Raw genomic sequence first — 17,797 nt, forward strand, 5'->3', positions numbered from 1 at the left:
GGAGGTATCTCCATTCCTGATCTTAAGCTGTATTATAGAGCAACAGTAATAAAAACTGCATGGCACTGGCATAGAAACAGAATGGTGGATCAATGGAACTGAACAGAAGACCCAGAAATAAACCCACACACTTATGGACACCTGATCTTTGACAAAGATACCAAAACCATTCAAATGGAAAAAAGCATCTTCAACAAATGGTGCTGCTCTAACTGGATATTTACATATAGAAAAATGCAAATAGATCCATACTTATCACCCTACACAAAACTAAAGTCCAAGTGGATCAAAGACCTCAACATAAAACCAGACACATTAAATCGGTTAGAAGAAAAAGTGGGGAAGACCCTAGAACTCATTGGTACAGGAGAAAACTTCCTGAAGAGAACACTAACAAACCAGGCTCTAAGAGCAACAATCAATAAATTTTTAGTTTCTTACAGTAGTAAACAACCTTATATCTCAATCCATATGCTCCTTGCTCATCATTCTTGACTAATTTAAAACACACAGAGTATTATTTTTCATAATTTTCTCTTAACTCTTCCAGTGTTATTTATTCAATGTAGTTACCATGGGAAGCATGAGACTTCAGAGCTTGACTTTCTGATCTCCATTGTTATCCACAAAACATTTGACTCTTTCTCAAGGAATTTCATTAGCCACAACTGACACCTGTGAGTGATGGGAAGGAGAGAATGACATGGAATGAGAAGGCACCGGGCATGCTCTTTATTTATTTATTTTTCTACATAAGACAACAGTACCACAATACAAATAAATGTCATTCAAATGTGTCCTGATTAGACACTTGAAATATCTGAACAAGAATGTGAAAGAGGATGAAGAAACTAAGACTCACCAGTGTCTTTTCTTATTTCTAATAGAGTTATGTCTAATAGAATTTCTTATGTTTAACACACCATGCATATCATCTTTATATAAAAAACTCACGATCTCTTTACTTTCATTTAATAATTTTAATATTGTTTTTTACAGAATGAGCCCTAACAAACTTTTTTCAAATTTTTAATTAATTACATTTTATTCACTTTGTATCCCCCCTCTACCTCCCTCCTTCCTCCCCTCCCAATCCCACCCTCCCTCTTCCCCACCTGTGTCCCTCTCCCAGTCCACTGAAAAGGGAGGTCCTTCTCCCCTTCCCTCTGATCCTAGTCTATAAGGTCTCATCAGGAGTGGCTGCATTGTCTTCTTCTGTGGCCTGGTAAGGCTGATCCCCCCTCAGGGAGAGGTGATCAAAGAGCAGGCCAATCAGTTCATGCCAGAGACAGTCCCTGTCCCCATTACTATGGAGGTCAATTGGATACTGAACTGTCATAGGTTACCCTCTGTGAAAGGGTTCCAGGCCATCTCCATGAGTGGTCCTTGGCTGGAGTATCAGTTTCAGAAAAGACCCCTGTGCCCAGACTTTTAAGATATGTCACTGTCCTTTTGGAGCTCCTGTCCTCTCCAGGTCTTACTATCTCCCAATTCTTTCATAATAGTCTCTGTACTCTGCCCAAAGTTTGGCTATGAGTCTCAACATCTACCTTGATACCCTGCAGGGTAGAGCCTTTCAGAGGCTCTCTGTGGTAGGTTTCTTTCCTGTTCCTGTTTTCTCCCTTCTTCGATGTCCGTTCTCTTTGCCTTTCTGAATGGGGATTGAAGATCTTAGCCAGAATCCTTCTTCCTGATTAGCTTCCTTAGGAAAGACACACAGGGTATATACTCACTCATACGTGGATACTAGACATATAATATAGGATAAACATACCAAAATATGTACACCTAACAAACTTTTATAATCAAGAACTTTACCCAAAACCCAAGCACCCTTTTCCCCCTGAGTCTATTTCTATAGGCTTACACAAGAATATGCAGATATAAAATACATAATAAACAGTCTACGTAGTCTACAGTTTCTAAGGAAGTGGAGTGAGTATAAACTCAAGGTTATTTGAGAGACTGTTCCTATGCTTTCCAAGTCTTTGTAGAAGTTTTTTTTTTTTTGGTATAGTATTAAACATTGGTCTAATGTGTATGACTGCAGTCAGAGATGCCCACAGGAAAGCTCCAAATTGCAGTTGAGTATGTCCCTGGACACTCTTCTTATAGATACAGACAAAGCACAGAGGAGAAGGACAAAGAGGAACCCTCACAACTCTGCCAAGGGGACTAGGTACCCCTAGTGGGAAATAATAAATTGAGCAGAACTTTGAATCTCAAAAGCTCCAATGTTAGTTCTGTAGCACTGAATTCAAGCACAAGCTCTCTAATTAAGGCTCTCCAGGCACACATCCAACAGGGATGAATTCACAAAAAAGAGAATAATTCTCTGTGATCTTGAAATAGATATTCTCATTTGAGTGAGGCAAAGCTTTGGAGACTTACATATGATTGCTATTTTATTTTGTATATGTGAAAAAAACTTGTCAAGAAATTTTCAAACAAATATTTCCTCTGTATCTCTTCTAGGAGTTCATAAGCACATTTGTGCTGATGTCTATACCTTTTTAAAAATTTTTGAGGTATTTGGCCCTCACAGTACACTAAGGAGGAAAGCTCTAAGAGCTTCAAAGAAAGAAGGCTCCACATGAACAAAGGTAAGCACAGTTACCTTTTTTTCTTGACTATGTATCTTGAAACCAAAAGTTATATAAATTATAAATACTTCATAAAAGTCCCATATGCTGTTCTTTTCAGCTTTAATTTTTAGTAAAGACCAAGGAAAGAAATGGAATTACATTGAAATTGGGATGTTTATCTTCATGCTTTCTGGACAGATATACATATTATGAGTAGGATAAAGAAGAAATAGGAGCTGCTCAGAAATCAACATGAGTAGCTGCAGATCTTTGCATGGCTTGCTGTGTGTTCTATCAATTCAAGTTCATAAACTAATAATTTCAGCTTATCCCTCTAGAGTCAAAGATGAATTGCTTGATAGTGTCATCGTCCATTCTTACAGATGCCACCCGTGAAGCAAATAGCTACAGAAAATGACTCCTCGGTGTCTGAGTTTATTCTTATGGGTCTGACAGACCAACCGGAGCTCCAGTTGCCCCTGTTTTTCCTGTTCTTAGTGAACTATACAGCCATAGTGGTGGGTAATTTGAGCTTAATGAGTCTTATCTTCCTAAATTCACATCTTCACACACCAATGTACTTTTTCCTTTTCAATCTATCCTTCATTGATTTTTGTTATTCATTTGTTTTTACCCCCAAAATGCTAGTGAGTTTTGTTTCAGAGAAGAATACCATTCCTTTTACAGGGTGCATGACTCAGCTGTTCTTCTTCTGTTTTTTTGCCCATTCTGAGAGTTATGTGCTGACAGTTATGGCCTATGATCGTTATGTGGCCATCTGTAAGCCTTTACTGTACCAGACTATCATGTTACCTAGGATCTGTTGTCTGCTGATGTTTGGTTCATATTTGATAGGGTTTTCTAGTGCTGTGGTCCTCACAGGCTTAATGATCAGGCTCAACTTCTGTAATAACAACATCATCAATCACTACATGTGTGACATCTTCCCTGTCCTTCGGATCTCCTGCAGTAACACCTATGTCAATGAGCTTGTGAGTACTGCTGTGGTGGGTACAGCTATCATTGTATGTAGCCTCATTATCCTAGTCTCATATGCTATGATCCTTTTCAATATCATTCATATGTCATCAGGTAAAGGTTGGTCCAAAGCATTGGGCACTTGCGGGTCTCACATCATAACTGTTAGTCTCTTCTACGGATCTGGGCTGCTTGCTTATGTCAAGCCATCATCTGCTGAGACTGTGGGCCAGGGAAAATTCTTCTCAGTGTTTTATACATTTTTGGTACCCATGCTGAATCCTCTCATTTACAGCCTCAGGAACAAGGATGTCAAAGTTGCTGTGAAAAAAACCCTGAAGAGAATCACCGGTTAATTGAACCAGTGGCGTTTCCCGTAGCCTTGTCTCTACTGGTTAAAGTGTCTTCCATTACCTGTCTGCTATTCTTGTTCCTTCCTCAAATATTTCTTCAGTGTCAACATGGTTTCTACTCTACCATCAATTTTCTTCCAGTCATGAATTCGAAATATGTCTTGGCGACTTGATAGCCTTAGATTCGAGCTGGTGTTAATTATCTGTGTCAGGCAAAGACCCTGTTTGGCTACATCTCATCTATGCATTATTTGTCACCTGTTTCTTTCTCAAGTTTTGAAACTGTGTTTAGAACTACTTTAAGATTTGACAGTTTTCTTACCTACAGATGTAGTTTTAAAAAGGCAAAAATGACTAAAATTGTGGGTGTGATAGAACTGCCAATATTCCAATAATTATTTAGTGGTGTGTGTGTGTGTGTGTGTGTGTATCTGTGTGACTGGTTCCTACTCTTGGCTTTTAGCTTCAAACCTGTGATGGAAGTCTATTTATTGGGATTAGGCTTTATTTTTATAGTTATTTGAGTGTGTATTTGGCGTACTTCTCAGCTCAATGTCTCAAATCCATGAATTCTGATAATGCATTACCATTTATATTTTGTTATGAACTTAATTGAGATTGTCACTTTCTTTTCCCTGATATTGGGGCTATGTCTACAATCCTTTTTAAGAAATATAGTTTCTTTACTTCAAAACAAAGACCAAAAGGTCATGGTAATATCTAGATTATTTTCTCTCTTGCCCCAAATTGAATACTATGTTGTAAAAATAAAAATCAGGAGGCAACTTACTCCTGAAAAACAAAACCTGCTGGGTATATGTTTAAGGATATATCTATACATGCCATTGTTTGTGAGTTTAACTCCAGGGAGCAAAGGAAATCTCTACTTCTCACCTCTGTCTCCCTGTATCTCTCTGTATATCTGTAGCCTAGATGAATAAATGGCTGAGTGGTGCAGAACACAATTTAATACCTTATGTCTCTCTTGAAGAACTGTATGGGGGGAAGAGAAGAGATGGCTTAGTGGATAAAGACACATGGTGCTCTTGCAGAAGACCTAGGTTTGGTTCCTGCATTCACAAGGTAACTCACAATTCTCTGTAACTTCTGTTTCAGGGGGCTCAATGCTCTCTTTGAGCATCCATGGGCACCAGGCATGTATGTGGCACACACACACACACACACACACACACACACACACACATACACACAGAAGCTAAAACATATATACACAGAAAAAATACTTAAAAGAAAGAAATTTGTAGGAAGAAAACAGAATTCTGAAGAAACAGAAAAGTGTTCCCAAGACAGCAAGATGGGGAGTTGTAAGAGAATATGAACTATCACAGAGATTGGAAGTGTGTAAGAATACGGACTATTGCAGAGATTGGAGGCCCTAAAAGACTATGGACTACTGAAAAGATTGCGGTTGTATAAGAATATAGATGACTGTTACAAGGAGTTTACCTGTAGAGATTGGCAGTACAAATGAAATCATGCACACATTTCCACAACAGCCTCAGATTAAAGTGTCACAAGCATTGTGAGCATCAGAACAATACTTCATGTTGTTCTCTTGCCTTTGAGATTTATTTTGGTATGATGGCACTGAGGAATTTGGGTAAGCCATCCTGATGAGGCATTTCACCATGCCCAAAGTTACATATGAAACTTTCACAAGTCTGTCACACACCATATCTTTATTTGAATAGAAAGTGATTTGGTCATAAAATGCGGAAATAGAAATTTGTATTCTGTCACACTTTTTTATTGTGTCTCACGGGAAGAGAACACATCTTTAGTGCTTGTCATGACCATGAATGAGTTAAGGGCAGATGCTTCTCAGTGAATGTTGTGATGTCTCCTAAGAAAACAAAATTAAAGTTTATTTACTCCAGATGGGGAACCAACACCAGACCAAAGAAATAATATGGCATAATTCTGGTTTGGTGAAACAATGGCTATTTTGAAGTTTATATGTTGGCCTCGTCGTAACTACTAGCAGGAATATGGGAGATTCATAGGCAGGTGGCTCACTGGAGAAGCCTCAGAAGCACAGCTGCCTCCTTACTGTGGCTCGCGGTCTAACTTGTAGTTAGCTCTCCACATTCTGCTTTCTCCCAGAAACTGTTCAGTGCTAATGTGTTCATAGAGCACTGGCTTGTCAGTGTGATGAGTTTTGCAAGCTTTGAGAGTATTACAAGCCTCTTTCAAGAAGAAATGTTTCTATTTTGAGGATATAGCTACAAAATACTGAATATGTCTTGTTTATGGTAGAGTAAATCTTTAAACTGTAATTTTTATATTGACAGTTGAAGGATTCTAAAAGATTTTATTTGGAAATATGGGCTTAGGAAAAAAAGCCTGTTAAAACCTTTTTAAACCTAATTTAAATGATTGGTATCACAGAGTCAGGCATTTGGATTTGTTTCAATATTGGTTAGTTACTACAATGTTTAATTTCTCGGTGTCAACTACTGGTTTTCCATTTTATTCATTACAGACCATGATAGAGTTGTGAAAGATGGTTTGAAGTGTTCTCAGAAACACATATTTTAATCGGAACACAACTTTTGTTAAAGACATAGAATAAGATGTGTAAAACTCATATCTATAAAGCTTTGATACTTCACAGAAAGTGGATCTGAGTTACAATCATAAAAAGTATAGACAGAGTTCTATATTTTGTTCAGCATCATAGTTTAGTGCAGAACAAATCAACAAGTTATCTGGTTAAGTTTTGTGGAAGAAACAAGCTTATTTTGAATTTCTAATAAGATATATTATCCAGAGAAAATGAAATGAAAATGAAAATATCCAGAGAAAATGAAATAATTTTAATAAAACATATTTTAATAATATTTATTCTTCAGACACTGGTCAATGATTTTTTTAAAGCAGTATAAATATAATGCTAGTTAATATAAGCATATTCTCTAATTACTGAAGGTTTGGTGTTATTGTATATGTATTTATTAAATTATATACATATATAATATGCACATATGGCTTATAGTATTCTGACATCATAGGTTCCTCAAATGTATAACTTGAATTAGGAAAGTTATGATCCCATAACTTTTTATTAACATATATTAGATTGATATTGATTCTCTTTCATAAAAATGGACCATTACATCAACTCATGAAAATTCAGTATCATCAACATAAAGGCAATATCCATATGTTGAGCTGTCAAACTAAAATGTAACTAAAAATTCTCAGAAACGACATGTTCATGCCATTGAATGGTGCTTGTTTACCCACCTAATTCATTCCATCTCCCCAAGTAATTGAGATTTTCATGTATTCTGGATTTTCTGCATTCATCAAAAATTTCAAATATTTCTCTCTAAGGTTATTACCCTTTTCAAGTTCATAAAGAAGCACCTGAACAGAGCACTGCAGAAACAGCATGCATCTTAGATGATGTGGTATTGGGCCTAGGCCAGTCACATGTTACCTGGCATATTTGGCATTTCACGTTGTTTGCTTTGGCAGATTGTTGCCTAGAAAAAAGTGCCATGGGGTTAGGAGTAATGAGGTCCAATGTGTCAGTACCCAGTGGCTCCAGGAGCAAGAATAATATGGGTTTTCCCTAGTAAGGGGAACAGGGACTGTCTCTAACATGAACTCAGTGGTGGGATCTTTGACCCCCCTCCCCAAGGGAGGAGCAGTCTTGCAGTCTTGCTGGGCCACAGAGGAGGACATTGCAGCTAGTCCTGATTAACTAGGGTCAGATGGAAGGGGAGGAGGACCTCCCCTATCAATGGATTTAGAGAGGGGCAGGGAGGAAGGGTGGAATTGGGAGGGAATGAGGGAGGGGGTTACAGCTGGGATATAAAGTAAATAACCTGTAATGAATATAAAAATAAAAATTATATTAAAAAAAGAATAATGGACTAAAACAGCATCACCTACTCTATTACAACAGCCTAAGCAAAGGCTCATTCTATACCTGGCTAGCAGCTGTGGTGGTCATGGAAGAAGTCTGTGCCTTGGCTTGATTCAGGAGCAACGTGATCATTCACAATACAGTAGACAGCACGGACTTCAAGTTTGCCTCGTTTTATTTCCTATCTTATAGAGCCAGTGTGGAGGAAGCTTAAGTGCTGTATGTGTCACTGTCTCAACTTTAGGGAACTCTCAATGTAAGGTGGTTGTTGGTATACATACCTCAAATTTGTAACAATCAGAAATTTCCTTCTCTCTCTCTCATTTCTTTTTCTGGAAGGAAATTTTATCTCCATCTTCTGAAAGTTGTTTGCTGTATATTCTTGGAGAGATAACTTAGAAAAAGGTTGTTAATTCTCCATAATGAGAGATGTAAAACAGAATAATCACCTAGCAGTGATAAGCAGATCAGACAAAAACTCTGCAGGCTTATAAATTCAGCATTCTTTTTTGTTCAATAGCCATTATTTAGGTTGCATTTTATTTCCCTCTAAGGTTACCTAAAAATACTGGATAATGTTTTAAATTAGCATTGCAATGCTGTGAAAAATTATGCATTAAAGAATACATTTACATTTTTAAAATGTCCCTTCTCTTGATTTATGTCTTTATATTCTGCCTTATGTAAATAGAATATTTCGTTACTAAAATTCTTGTTTAGTTTTAGCTCTTTTCACTAGAGGTTATGACACTTTCTATGCTTTATGTTTACTCGTCTATGAATAAATAATCATGAACACACACACAAACACACACCAGAACACAGGGCAAGAATAAAGTTGTGAGCTGGGTGTGGTGGCACACATCTTTAATCCCAGCACTCAGGGAGGCAAAGGCATGTGGATCTCTGAGAGTCTGAGGCCAATGAGTGCTGGTCTACAAAGTGAGTCCAGGAGAGAGAGAGAGAGAGAGAGAGAGAGAGAGAGAGAGAGAGAATAAGGTTAAGGGAGGGGAATTCTGAGTGCTTGTGAGAAAACTCCAAGAAAAAAGACAAAAGTCTTGTGACCTCAGATTTTCCAAAAACATGGAACTGTTTTTGAATGTGCTTGGATGCTCCTCCCGGGTACAGCAGATAGGAGTGAGTTCACCTCAGCTATTGTTAGTTATGTATCTGTATGGAAAAAACATGATATATATATATATATATATATATATATATATATATATATAACTAAAAAACATGTTAGTTATATATCTGTATGGAAAAAAACAAGCCGTGTGTGGCTTGTCCTTGTGATTGAGCACCTTACTCACTTGATCCTTCTTAACTTTCAGAGCATATATTGCCCGATGCTCTGAATAAAGTTAGCTATTGCATGATACTTGTGTCTACCTCATATGTCCTGGTCGCCTAGGTTCATGCTACCAACTGAAGTGCTAAACATGCAGACACACACCCACATACACACACACTGAACTGTGGTGGCACATACAAAATATAAGAATGAAAGAAAATGAGGCACGACTTGAAGACCATTCTGACATACATGCTGATTTACAGGCCAGTCTAGATGATGTAGAGATACCCTATTTCAGAAGCAAAACAATGTGAACAGCAACAAACAAACAAAATCAAAGAAGCAACAACAGAAAGAAAATGTGAACAAGAACATTGCTAGTAATCCTTAAAGGAAAAGTAGGTTTGTAATCCCAGTGCTAGAGAAGGAGGAGTACAAGGATCTTGAATTTGCAGACTACCTGAGCCGTATAGTAAGATTATGCTTGAAATACCGAATAAACGAATAAAATATGTTTCTATCATATGTATAAACACAAAGCATGATGCAGTTATAGTCTAGAAGTAGCTACACAGTCTCATTAGTAATTAAGAATATAGTTTACTTGGATATATTACGTGATCCAAGGAAAGTTCTATCCCTCAAATGGTTGTAGAATTATTGTTTTAGTGGATGTCTCTTTCCTGGAATATCACTATTATAGCACACATACTCTATAGCTAAGTGAAACTTGATAAATGTTCTCTTGCAAAAGCCTGTGTTGCATTTTCTGGCACTATGAATGATAACCAGCAAGGAGGGATCCTCGAGCTCAGTTCCAACTTGATTTCTGTACCATGTGCCTAAAGTGTATCATGCATTTAACATTGTAAGTTGAAGTCTACTATCTACCTCTTGTGGGCAACCAAGAGCAATGAAGATTTTCTGTATTACTTGGGAGGGCTCTGGTCCTCTCTGGCCAATAGCTCATATAGTGGAATCTCACATCTGGAGCTTGAGTTCTTTCTTAAATGGTATGATTTTCATACACATAATTGTTCTTTGTGCTTTTGTCTGTTCACTTAAAATATAGATACATTTCAAATTCATCAGTTTTTTTCCTTGTTATGAATTAAACTTTCTTACTGTTTTGCATAATGGTTTAGGTACTTTGACATAAAATTTGCCATGTGTTTAAATTGAAATCACTCATTAGGATATTGAGTTATCAAGCACACAAATGAAGAGTTAAGTTTGGTCATCTTGGCTAGAAATGGAAATACAGTTTTTTTCCCCCCAATATTTCCCAGATCTCAAGGAACAAAAGTTTCTATATGAAGAGATTAATACCTTAATTTTTGTCTGATTATATCTTTATATAATATTTTTCTGTTTTTATGTCAATAAAGAAAAATAAAGCAAACCACACCATGACAGAAAGTATTTTTTAAAATACATATCTCATGAGAAACTGCTATGTACAATAAGTAAATAACACTAAACACACTCAATTACAAAGAAATAAAACAGTAAGACACAGGAAAAATTTGAATACCCATTGTCACCAAAGAAAATAGGGGATGGAACATCAGCATTTGCAAAAAGGAAACCTTATTTGAAATTAAAACAAATATATTACATCCATGGGGATGACTAAACTTGAAAGTAAAATCTTGACCCCCTGACTTTTCTAACACTGAGGAAGATCTAGAACAATTACAAATTTCATTTACTTTTTATGATAATTTGGAATGGGAGAATGGTTCTGTAACTCAGCTACAAAGAATTTTTGAGTAAACATGGGTGTGCAGTTATAGCTACTGAAGTCCAAAAGCGACAAACAGGATCATTTGAAGGCTCATTTTGAGCAGTTCTGGAGGAACCTCTGTGCTCATTTCTATAGTGTCTGAACTCCTTTACATTTCCACTAGTTTTGTATGAGGGTTACTTTCTCTGAATATCCTAGCCAGTTGTTATTTAGACATTCTGAATGGAGTAAGATAGAATACCAGTGTGTTAGTTGGGTGATATATAGATTCTGGTCCCTCCCAGCATGCCCAAGGCAGGGGCGATTCCTGTTATTGGTCAAGATGCTACATTTTGAATCAATTGGCTATAGGAAGGTTCCCAGACCATTGACCATGACCAGGTGTCCCTCCCTAGGGGGAGGGTCCAGTTTCCTAGCAACTGTATCTCTAGTGGGTGGGGAAAGAACGCAGTGAGCTAGCTCTCCCCTCAGGGCATTACTAACTTTTATACCGCACCTACTCTAGATCGCTGCTACTTTATCTTTTGGTCTCTCAGTTGATGGTTCAGTCTCTGTGAGCCCCTGTGGGCCCAGGCTACTTGTCTTCCTCAGTCCTTCCTCCCACCATTTCACAAAACTCCTGAGCTGCCTATTGTTTTTGTTTTGTTTTGTTTTTGTTTTTTTGCCTGTTTTTTTGGCATTTTTTATTTTAATTTTTTTATTAATTACACTTTATTTACGTTGTATCTCCCGTGTAGTTCCCTCTCTCCTCCCCCCTCCTCCCCTCCCAACCCCTCCCTTCTTCTTCCTTCTCCAAGCATGCCTCTCCCCAAGTCCACTGGTAGGGGAGGTCCTCTTTCCCTTCCTTCTGATCCTAGTCTGTTAGGTCTCATCAGGAGTGGCTGCATTGTCTTCCTCTCTGACCTGGTAAGGCTGCTCCCCCTTGAGAGGGAGGTGATCAAAGAGCAGGCCAATCAGTTCAAGTCAGAGGCAGTCCCTGTTCCCATTACTATGGAACCCACTAGGAGACTGAACTGTCATGGGCTACATCTGTGCAGGGGTTCTGCGTTATCTCCACACATGCTACTTGGTTGGAATATCAGTCTCAGGGACGACCCATGTGCCCAGATTTTTTGGATCTGTTGCTCTCCTTGTGGAGCTCCTGCCCCCACCCCCTGGGTTTTACTAACTCCCACTTCTTTCATAAGATTCCCTGCAATCTCCTCAAAGTTTAGCCATAAGTATCAGCATCTGCTTTGATAGTCTGCAGGGCAGAGCCTTTCAGAGGCCCTCTGTAGCAGGCTTCTAACTTGTTCCCTGTTTTCTCCTTCTTTGCCTTTCTGGATGGGGATTGAGCATTTTATCCAGAGTTTTCCCTCTTGATTAGTTTCTTTAGGTGTACAGATTTTAGTAGGTTTATCCTATATTATATGTCTATATGAGTGAGTATATACCTGAAAAGCTTCTGTAAAGCAAAGGACACTGTTGTCAGAACTAAACGACTACCCACAGATTGGGAAAGAATCTTCACCAACCCTATATCTGACAGGGGGCTAATATCCAGTATATATAAAGAACTAAAGAAGTTAAAAAGCAACAAATCATTCAATCCATTAAAAAATGGGAACCAGAACTAAACAGAGAATTCTCAATAGAGGAATATCGAATAACAGAGAAACACTTAAAGAAATGTTCAATATCATTAGTCATCAGGGAAATGCAAATCAAAATGATCCTGAGATTTCACCTTACACCCATCAGAATGGCCAAGATCAGAAACTCAAGTGACAACACATGCTGGTGAGGTTGTGGAGGAAGGGGAACCCTCCTCCACTGCTGGTGGGAATGTAAACTTGTACAAGTACTCTGGAAATCAATCTGGCGCTTTCTCAGACAACTAGGAATAGAGATTCCTCAAGATCCAGCTATACCACTTCTAGGCATATATCCAAAAGAGGCTCGAGTACACAATAAGGATATTTACTCAACCATGTATGTAGCAGCTGTATCTGTAATAGCCAGAAGCTGGAAACAACCCAGATACCCCTCAACTGAGGAATGGATACAGAAAGTGTGGTACATTTACACAATGCAATACTACTCAGCAATTAAAAACAAGGAAATCATGAAATTTTCAGGTAAATGGTAGGAACTGGAAACGATCATCCTGAATGAGGTGCCTACTGTTTGGCTGTGGGTCTCTGCATCTGTTTCCATCAGCTACTGGATGAAGCCTCTCAGAAGACAGTTACGCCAGGTTGCTGTCTGCAAGCACAGCTGAGCATCATTAATAGTGTCAGGAGTTGACTCTCTCCCATGGAGTGGGTCTCATATTGGGCCAGTCATTGGCTTGCTTTTCTCTCAATTTCTGCTCCAACTTCATCCCTACGCTTATTGTAGGTGAGACACATTTTGGGGCGAAGGTTTTATGTGTGGGTTTGAGTCTCCCTCCCTCCACTGGAAGTCCCACCTGGCTATACAAAGTGCAGACTTAGACTTCAACCTCCATATCCCCTCCTGCTAAGAGTCTCAGCTAGGGTCACTACCACAGACTCTCTGGAGCTTCCCCTGTCTCAGAGATGCCCCATCACAGGTTTCTGTTCTCTCTCCCAGTCCTCCCTCTCCCACCCCTAGTCTCCCCTCACCTGAGCCTCACCCCTGTTATCCTCCCCACTTCATCTCCCACTCATATCCTTCCTTCCATCTACTTCAGATGACTATTTTATTTCCTCTTTTGAGTGAGATTCAAGCATCCCTTCTTGGGCCCTCTGTGGTTACTTTGGGTCTGTGGATTATAGCATGGTTATCCAGTACCTTATGGCTAATAACCACTTACAAGTAGGTACATACCATGAATGTCTTTCTGGGTCAGGGTTACTTCACTCAGGATCTTTTTGAGTTCCATGCATTTGCCTGAAAATTCCATGATTGTTTATTTTTAATAATTTAATAGTATTATGTTGTCCAAATGCATCACAATTTCGTTATCCATTCTTAGATTGAGGGACATCTAGGTTGTTTCTAGTTTCTGGCTACCATGAATAAAGCTGCCATGAACATAGTTGAGCAAATGTCCTTGTGGTATGATGGAGCATCTTTTGGATGTATGCCCAGAGTGGTATAGTTGTTTTTTTTTTTTTTTTAACATAGATCTATTCCCAATTTTCTGAGAAATCTTCAGATTGATTTTCACAGTGGTTGTACAAGTTTGCACTCCCACCAGCAATGGAGGAGGGATCCCCTTGCTCCATATCCTCACCAGCATGTGCTGTCACTTGAGTTTTTGACTTTAGCTCTTCTGATGGCTGTTAGATAGTATCTCAAATTCCTTTTAATTTGCATTTCCCCAATAACCAAGGGCAGTGAACATTTATTCAAACACGTCTTGGCCATTAGAGATACCTTTGTCGAAAATTCTCTGTTTAGCTCTGTACCTAATTTTTTAACTGGATCATTTGGTTTGTTGGCATTTCTTGAATATATATATATATATATATATATATATATATATATCTGACAGTATACATATATGTGTATGTAGATAGATAGATAAATATCTTTTGCCATCCTGTAGGCTACTGTTTTGTCCTATTGACAGTGTCTTTTGCCTTGCAGAATTTTTTCAGTTTCATGAGGTCCCCTTTATTGATTGTTGATCTCAGTGCCTGAGTTGCTGGTGTTCTGTTCAGAAGTTGTCTCTTGTAATAATGAGTTAAAGGCTTTTCCTCAATTTCTCTTCTATTGAATTTAGCGTGTCTGGTTTTATTTTGATGTCTTTGATCTATACTCCCAAAGCTGATAAACACATTCAGCAAACTGGGTAGGTAAAAAATTGTCTCAAAAAATCAGTAGCCTTCCTTTATACAAGCAACAAATGGGATGAAAAAAAAATTAGGGAAACAACACCATTTACAATAGTCACAAATAATATAAACTATATTGGTGTAACTCTAACCAAGCAAGTTAACTGTGTGACAAGAACTTCCAGTCTTTGAAGAAAGAAATTGAAGAAGATATTAGTGATGGAAAGATCTCCCATCTCATGGATCAATAAGATTAACATAGTAAACATGGCCATATTACCAAAATCAGTCTCCAGATTCAATGCAATTCCCATCAAAATTCCAACACATTTCTTTACAAACTTTGAAAGAGCAATCCTTAACTTCACATAAAAAATGAAAAACTCAAGATAGCTAAAACAATTCTATACAATAAAAGAACTTCTGAAGGTATCACCATCCCTGATTTCAAGCTGCACTACAGAAGAATACTAATAAAAACTGCATGGTATTGGCAATAAAACCAGACAGTTTGATCAATGGAATCTAATTGTAGTGAATCCACACACCTATGAACACCAAATTTTTGACAAATAAGCCAAAAAAGATTGCATTTTCAACAAATGATGCTGGTCTAACAAGGTGTCAGCATGTAGAAGAAACAAAAACTATCAATATTTATCATCTTGCATAAAAAACTCAAGTCCAAACTATCTTTTATGAACCTTATTTCAGATACACAGAAGAATATGGAGTTACAAATACAAAATAAAGATCACGTAAATTACATCACTTCTTATACCTTCATAGTAAGAAATATCACAACATGGATTAAAGCTCAGAAGGACTTAAAGTGCTTTCTTTATTTTTTTAAATCTATTCTTCACAAAATTTCTGTTGAAAATTAAGGCATTGTATATTTATTAATGAATTCCCAGAGGATTTTAGGAAATCATTATATCCTTGGCTTTTCTTTATTAGATTTGTTCTTACATAATGGAAAAATTCACAAAGGACCACATATATTTCTGCCCTGGGAACCAGGTATTCCTGGAGGGAAACTATAAATTGGGTAGACCTTCCAGTCCCCAAAGATCCAATGTTAGGTTTCTGGTATCTTTTGTAAATAGATAATTTCTACCATTATGGGGTTCCTGCAACATGGGAGGAAGTCATAAAGGTGAGAATAATTTTTTGTGCTTGTCCAAAAGACAGTATGTAATTTGAATGAGGTGATCTTTGCAATTTCATGCATGTTTTTTTCTCCCTTCAAGTAGGTAAGGAGAAAAATCTAGCTAAATTCTCAAATAGAAATTGTGTCACTGAACCCAGTGTACCTGTTTTGGATATATTCTGATGTGTGTTAACTCACTTATCATCAGACCCCAGATGATTCAACAGCACTGAAGCATCCAGAAAAAAGGTAAGCCCTGAATCACCCATGTTTGGTAATTTCCCTTGAAATACAAAGCAATATAAATCATAGGATCTGGATTGCTTTTTTTTTTAGCTCAAATCATTAGTGGAGGGCAAAGAATGGGGAAATGTTCAGCGCCATTCCTCTCAGCATTATCTTAGGGCAAAGTCACTCACTGTGGGTGAGCCATAGAGAAAACGTGATAGTCATGTTCTTTGGATGCCTTGCTGTGTTTCTTTAGACAACCCTGAGATCGGAACCAGTACATGTCAACCCTTTCTCTGGGGTTAAGATGCCCCCTATCAGTGGACTTGGGGAGGGGCATGCATGCAGAGGGGGGAAGAAGAGAGGGATTGGATGGGAGGAGGGAGGGAACCACAGGGGGGATACAAAGTGAATAAAGTGTAATTAATAAAATATCAAAAAAAGAATAAACAAAAAAAGTTCAGGCTCCTTTGTTAAAATCACCTCGTTCTGATTAATGTTTTTACAGATGTCACACATGAAGCAAATGGCCAAGGAAAATTCTTCTTCAGTGTCTGAGTTCATTCTTGTGGGACTGACAGACCAGCCTGTGCTCCAGTTGCCCTTGTTTGTCCTGTTCTTGCTCAACTATATAGCCACTGTGGTGGGAAACTGGAGCCTCATGTGTCTCATCTGTCTGAATTCACATCTTCATACACCAATGTACTTTTTTATCTTCAACTTGTCCTTCGTTGACTTCTGCTATTCATTTGTATTTACCCCCAAAATGCTGATGGGCTTTGTCTCAGAAACCAACACCATCTCCTTCACAGGATGTATGACCCAGTTGTTTTTTTTCTGCCTTTTTGTTAATTCTGAGTGCTACGTGCTGACAGCCATGGCCTATGATCGGTATGTGGCCATCTGTCAGCCCCTGCTGTACACACTTGTCATGTCTCCTAAGGCTTGCTGTCTTCTAATGCTTGCTGTACATTTGATGGGGCTCTCTTCTGCTATTGTCCACACAGGATGTATAATTAGGCTCAGGTTTTGTGATGCAAAAGTTATCAACCACTATATGTGTGATACTTTTCCCCTCCTTGAGCTCTCCTGTGGTAGCAGCCATGTCAATGAGCTTGTGAGTTCTGTTTCTGTGGCTGTAGTTGTTGTGCTATCTAGCCTCATTATTGTATCTTCATATATTTTGATTCTTGTTAATGTTATTCATTTGTCATCATCTAAGAGTTGGTCCAAAGCCATGAGCACATGTAGTTCTCACATAACAACTGTTGCCCTGTTCTATGGTTTTGGTCTGCTTGCTCATATCAAACCATCATCTGAACAGTCTGTGGTTCAGAGGAAATTCTTTTCAGTAGTTTACACTTTTTTGCTGCCTTTGCTGAACCCTCTCATTTACAGCCTCAGGAACAAGGATGTTAAACTTGCTTTGAAGAGGACACTGAAGAAAATCACAGTCTAAGTGAACTGGCAAGGTTGTCGACATCATCCACGTCTCCTATTTGGCTCTTTCTCTTCACTTCTCTTCCCTATCAGCTTCCTTCTATGATGCACATTCCTTCTCTGCATTTTTCTTTTTATAATATGTATAGACAGGGAATGGAATATTTCTACTCTAATGTCTTTACCTCTTTCTCCATGAACTGTAGTCACATTTTTTTTTCATCTCTCTGCATAGAATGGAGTTACAATTGTGCGGACTTATTCATGCCTGGAGAATTGTCTTATGTGTGAATGTGGCTCCAACTTACTCCTGTACCTTGATTCAGTAGGGACCCTGGG

General features: G+C 38.2%; 2 protein-coding genes across 2 annotated transcripts; both read left to right on the forward strand.

Annotated features, from left to right (window-relative positions):
• The first annotated feature begins 2,885 nt into the window (after positions 1 to 2,885).
• LOC110561352 (olfactory receptor 143-like) lies at positions 2,886 to 4,110 on the forward strand. Its single transcript, XM_021657736.1, has 2 exons — positions 2,886 to 3,927; positions 4,099 to 4,110. Exon 1 carries the CDS (start codon positions 2,969 to 2,971, stop codon positions 3,917 to 3,919), a length of 951 nt encoding a protein of 316 aa, XP_021513411.1. The 5' UTR covers positions 2,886 to 2,968; the 3' UTR covers positions 3,920 to 3,927; positions 4,099 to 4,110.
• A 12,404-nt stretch (positions 4,111 to 16,514) lies between these two features.
• On the forward strand, positions 16,515 to 17,477 carry LOC110561354 (olfactory receptor 143-like). The gene has a single exon (XM_021657739.1). The coding sequence runs from the start codon at positions 16,515 to 16,517 to the stop codon at positions 17,475 to 17,477; it is 963 nt and encodes a 320-aa protein (XP_021513414.1).
• Positions 17,478 to 17,797: the final 320 nt, after the last annotated feature.

Source organism: Meriones unguiculatus, chromosome 1 (assembly GCF_030254825.1).
Source record: "Meriones unguiculatus strain TT.TT164.6M chromosome 1, Bangor_MerUng_6.1, whole genome shotgun sequence".
In the NCBI taxonomy this organism is placed as follows: domain Eukaryota; kingdom Metazoa; phylum Chordata; class Mammalia; order Rodentia; family Muridae; genus Meriones; species Meriones unguiculatus.